General features: G+C 48.5%; 1 protein-coding gene across 1 annotated transcript; it reads right to left on the bottom strand.

Annotated features, from left to right (window-relative positions):
• Positions 1 to 226: 226 nt before the first annotated feature.
• On the bottom strand, positions 227 to 2,050 carry LOC123135073 (uncharacterized). The gene is made up of 2 exons (XM_044554193.1): positions 1,334 to 2,050; positions 227 to 1,072 (listed from the first exon to the last, which is right to left on the bottom strand). The coding sequence occupies exons 1-2, from the start codon at positions 1,944 to 1,946 to the stop codon at positions 375 to 377; spliced, it is 1,311 nt and encodes a 436-aa protein (XP_044410128.1). The 5' UTR covers positions 1,947 to 2,050; the 3' UTR covers positions 227 to 374.
• Positions 2,051 to 5,396: the final 3,346 nt, after the last annotated feature.

The following is a 5,396-nucleotide window of genomic DNA, read 5'->3' as shown; positions in this document are numbered from 1 at the left end:
CTGAGTACTACTAATATTTAACACACTACTTAGGCTCAATGACCCAATGCTTGCATGGATTACATGGGCGATGTGACAATATATAGTACTCACTCCGTTTTTATTTAGTTCGCATATTAGTTTTGGTCAAAGTCAAGCTTTACAAACTTTGACCAAGTTTATAAACAAAAATATTAAAATATACAATAACAAATCAACAACATTAGATTTATTATTGAACGTACTTTCACATCGTATAGATTTATCATGATAAATGTCTATATTGTTTTCTATAAACTTGGTCAAACTTTACAAAGTTTGATTTCAGTCAACTCTAATATGTAGAGTAAATAAAAACGGAGGGAGTAAGTATATATGGTGTTCTGTTGATTGGATTAGATGGGGCTGCCGAAGCCGAAGCCCCAGGAGCAGCCGGAGTTGGAGGTGGCGAGGTGCTCCCGGTCCCGGTCCCGGTCCCTGGCGGCGCCGCTGCCCCACCGCCGGAGCAGCTCCTTGTACTCCTCCTCCTCGACGATGGCGGCGCCGACCTTGCTCCTCCACGCCTGCTCCGCCCGGGCCAGCTCCGTCTCGGCCTCCCGGATCAGCGCGTCCAGGTCCAGCCCCAGGTCCAGCCCGGCGTCCAGGCTCACGCTCAGCCCCTTCTCGATCTCCTTGCTCCGCGCCATCTCCGCCCAGTACTTGTCCTCCAGCATCGCCAGGAACTCCTCCTCCACCCCCTCCACCTCCAGCGCCGACGCCTCCCCCGACGACGACGACAGCTCCATGAACAGGCACGGCTTCTCGTCCTCCGCCTCCTCCTCCTCCGCTGCCGCCAGCGCCTCCAGCGCCAGCGCCGCCCGCCTAGACCGCGACGACACCGTGCCCTTCTCCATCGTGATGAACCCCTCCTCCTCCTCCATCTCCGCCACCGAGTTCTCGATCGTGATGAACCCGCCCCGCTCCGACCGCAGCGACGTCGCCCGCCGCGGCGCCCCCGCCGCCGCCGGCGGACGGGTACGGAGGCAGCTCAGGTCCGGCAGGCACGACGCGTACGACGCGCTCTTGCCCTTGTTCTTCCTCTCCCGCGCATGCCCTGCCACGTACCGATGCATGTTAAACGTGCACCGTATACACTTGGTACAATTAAAATGCAAGTGCTCGATCGGCTAAATTAACAGGTCACATCAAGCAGCGATGAGTGAGGACGCTAGCTAGGGTTTCTTTACTTCTCCGATGGAGGCTACAAGCTAGCTAGCTAGGTCAATAGAAGATTGCTACTGATTTGGATGATTGGATCTCGATGGAAACGTTTCTTTAGAATTTGTTTACCACATGCATGCACCCGTTAACGTACCGTTGGCGCCATGGATCTCCTCCTGCTCCATCACTCTGCAGTAGACGCTCACCGTGAGCACGGCGCCGGCGGCCGCCCCGCCGAGCGGGAAGCTGAGCGCCTTGCCGCCGAACTGCGGGTGCGAGCTCTCGGCCGCGGCGGCCTCGGCGAGGTCCACCGGGAACGCGCCGATGTCCCCGCCCCCAGGAGCCGAGCCCTCGTCCACGAGCACCGCCCACACGGTGAAGCTCCGCAGCGTGGAGCCGCCGGCGGTGAAGTAGTGCAGGAACACCTCGTCGAACGCGGCCGCGCCGCCGCGCGACACCCGCGCGGGCGCCGTGTGCTCGCCCTCGCCGCCCTTGCTCCTCCACCCGACCACCACGCCGCGGCCCTCGGCGGCGGGGGGCATGCCGGTGACGTGCTGCACCTGGAGGCACACGACGCAGCGCGGGCGCCGGGGCCGGAGGGAGTCCAGCAGCCGGCACTTCCACTGCCCGAGCGCGCTCCGTCCTCCTCCTCCGCCATTATGGGCGCCGTTGCCGTCGTCAGGGGAGCACCTGGCATTCTGCAAGAGCTTGAGCTCCTCCGGCAGGAGGGAGGAGGAGGCGTGGTGGTGCGTCTTGCTGCCTACCATGCCGGCGGCCGGAGGAAGGAGAAGAACCGAAGAAGAGATCCGAGTGAGAGGAAGTGCAGTGCATGTAACTGAGTACTGAGAGCTGGGTAGTGTAGTGTAGTGTCTGTGCAACAGGTGTAAAGAGGAGAAGAATATATACACACACAAGGAGGTACAGACGTAAGTGGTGATGATTTGGGTAGCATGGTATGTCTCACCATCACCGTACGTGCATGTGGACGGCTGAGTTGGTGTGTGGACTGTGGAGGAGGCATGCAGGACATGGGGAGCCCAGCCCTAATGTGGAAAGGGGTGGCCACCGGTCAATGGCCCGACTAGGGTCTAGGGTCATTTTTTGCCTCCTACTTTTTTTTTGATACAATGGCCCTCCTATTTTTTGCCTCCTACTTGTACTTGTGTTTTTACCTAAACATGAGGGTGTGAGACTTCTCTTCTTTACAATTAAAAGGATGATGAGGGGTTCGTAAATCCTAGTGGCGCATCGCATGTGTGTAAATGTGAGGATCAGGACTTGTACCACCACCCCATGAAGATGTGGTTTATGTCAATGCATCAACACTCTGAAAATAAGTGAAGATCGTACCAGAATGGACAGCTTGTGACAATCAGTATGTTGTACATATACTATAATCACCCCATTCACGTGAAACGCTCAAAAGGTTGAATTTGTAAACTTCTTTCTGAATTTAAGTATAATAGATACAGGAAAGGCACCAAAGCCTTCGAGAAAAAAGGATAGGCAAAGGCTTTAACAAATCATACCATAAGTACACAGTGCCAACTTTGCCAAAAAAGTACAGTGCCAACTAGTCTGGGGTGGCGCAATGGCAGAGGCATGTCCATCTTAACCACCCTATGTGTAGGGAACAAAGTGCATGTGCCATGCAGAAAGTGAGGGGGATTAGCACACGAACTATGCACAATTAACTCTACTTAATCTCTGTGGTCCTAACCCATTGGTGGCGGTGATAATTATCTTGTAACTAATTAACTAAGGCAGTAATTAATCTTACATGACAATTGACAGTTGTCACCAGGGCCAAGGGGAGGGTCTAATTCTTTTACTTGGCCAGGGACCAGCAAGTAGAGCACTTGCCATCTCCATGCATGGCTCCTCCCCTAGCTTCAAGGGTCATCCAACTCCAACCTTGGACTTAGCCATTTATCACCATGCAATTTGCTGGTTCATGTGTTGATTTGATGTTTTTTATGGGGCTAATAGGGGTCCAGTTCTAGGGAAGACTGCAAGATGATTTGATCCATCAACTATTTGCATCTACACCTGTGTCCTGAGATGGGGTAGTGATGGCGAGCTAGGTACGCTTGTACCAATGTTTTGACTTGGTGTGAGCGTAGAATTAGCAAATAAAACCAATTGGTACTTTAGCAAATAAAACTAATTAGTACATACTTTGGAATTGTATATATATAACCAAATGAGTGAGTTATCCACGCTAACCTCAATCAGTGTTAATTTCCCCTCCTCCGATGCAGCTACACCACCTCTATCACTTTGAGCCTTTGGATGCAGATTGAATGGCCGGGATCATGTACCCTATACGTCTACAAAAATTATGCCACCACTGCGCTTATTGGGACAATTATATTAGTATCTAATAGTGTGAACGTGTTCTGTTTTTCAGAATAAAGGGTGCGAATGTGTGATACTTATCTTTGTACATTACTTCATACTCCCTCCGTTCCCAAATATAAGTCTTTTTTGAGGTTACAACAAGTGACTACATACGGAGCAAAATGAGTGAATCTATACTCTAAATTATGTCTACATACATCCGTATGTTGTAGTCTATTTGAAATGTCTAAAAAGACTTATATTTAGGAACGGAGAGAGTATATGACAATGCCGCACACATGCGTGCATACGCCTAACTGAAACACAGTAGATCTAGGCAGAGGTCATTCAAAAGAAAATCCAAGATTCATCCTATATATCTCCCAAGGACCACGAGACTCACGATATACTATGAAAAAACGCACGCAAGCGAAAATGCAACATACTGGCACTCAGTCCAAGGATTAGACTGTGCATTGCACCACGTCAAGCAGGGTCAGAACTTCCTTAGGGCACTCCCAATGCACTATATCTTAAGCTATCTTATATACATAAATGTGCGTTTAGATACAACTCACTAGTGCAGAACCGGGCTATAGCCCCGGTTCGTAAGGGGCTTTAGTGTCGGTTCTGCAACCGGCACTAAAGGGTGGGGACTAAAGGTCTCCCCCTTTAGTACCGGTTCTGCACGAACCGCCACTAAAGTGCCACTACGTGGCACGAGCCGGGACCGGGTGGCGGGAGACCTTTAGTACCGGTTGGTAACACCAACCGGTACTAAATGTTTGGGCTGTTTTGGTCTTATTTTTTATTTTTCCTTTAGTTTGTGTTTTCAATTTAATTTAGAGATTATTTTTACATTATAATGAGTTGTTAAATTATTAGGTGAAAGTACCGCATATTAGTTTCAACTGGGATGCATGCATGGATCCTATAGCTAAGTGATCAAATTATATATGCCATATCCATATTACTTGATCACTTATATTAGGTGAGCAAGTAATATGGATATGGCATATACTTGATTACTTAGCTAGCTAGGATCCATTCAGTTGAAACTAATATACGGTTTCTTTCATATATGATATAATAACTCATCATAGTCGTCATTAGCACTATTTAATTACCATAGTCATCGCTATCTAATCACCACCAACATATACTAGCTTAAAGAAGAAACATTCACTTGTACCAGAAAGAAAGATATCATCGAGTTCAACATGGTCATGATTATAAGCGTTCATATATAAGACCACAAAAGCAAATCACTCTTTAAGATTAAGTTCAGGACGAAGAACACGAAGAGCATGCTAATCACTCCTGCTGCTCTCTCTCAGGTAAAATAGCATAGAACATGTATAGCTCTCCTGATTCATCATATTGGAGCATGCTAATGAATATGTCTCCTAATCGTGGGCTGCGCTTCTGATTGCTGCCCCATAGTACTTCTCTGCGATCGTGGACAATTCTGCTCCAGTCTTTCACTATTAAGCATTCCTCGCTAATCTTGAATGCACTAAAGTGCATTATAGGAGGTCTTGGCCATAAGCTAACAATTCTCATGCGACCTTTAGTCTCGATCCACTGAGGCAGAACATTCATCGGGAGTCCCTATTGAAGAATATCGTATAGTATAACATACTTAGCAATGAAGTTTAGCTTAAAAATAATGTATGCAAAAGATGCACTGAGAAAAAATAGTAAAAATCTTACCATCTTTCCTAAATAGATGTGACCGTAGTGTCGTGGTTCTAAGTCTGACAGTAGAGTGGGGGGTAGGTATGGAGAGGCAAGGTCCTAGCTATGGAGAGGTTGTAAACACAAGAGATGTACGAGTTCAGGCCCTTCTCGGAGGAAGTAAAAGCCCTACGTCTCGG

The sequence above is a fragment of the Triticum aestivum genome, chromosome 6B (assembly GCF_018294505.1).
Source record: "Triticum aestivum cultivar Chinese Spring chromosome 6B, IWGSC CS RefSeq v2.1, whole genome shotgun sequence".
In the NCBI taxonomy this organism is placed as follows: domain Eukaryota; kingdom Viridiplantae; phylum Streptophyta; class Magnoliopsida; order Poales; family Poaceae; genus Triticum; species Triticum aestivum.
The sequence above is the reverse complement of the archived record's forward strand: the minus strand, read 5'-3'. Positions and strand labels throughout refer to the sequence as shown.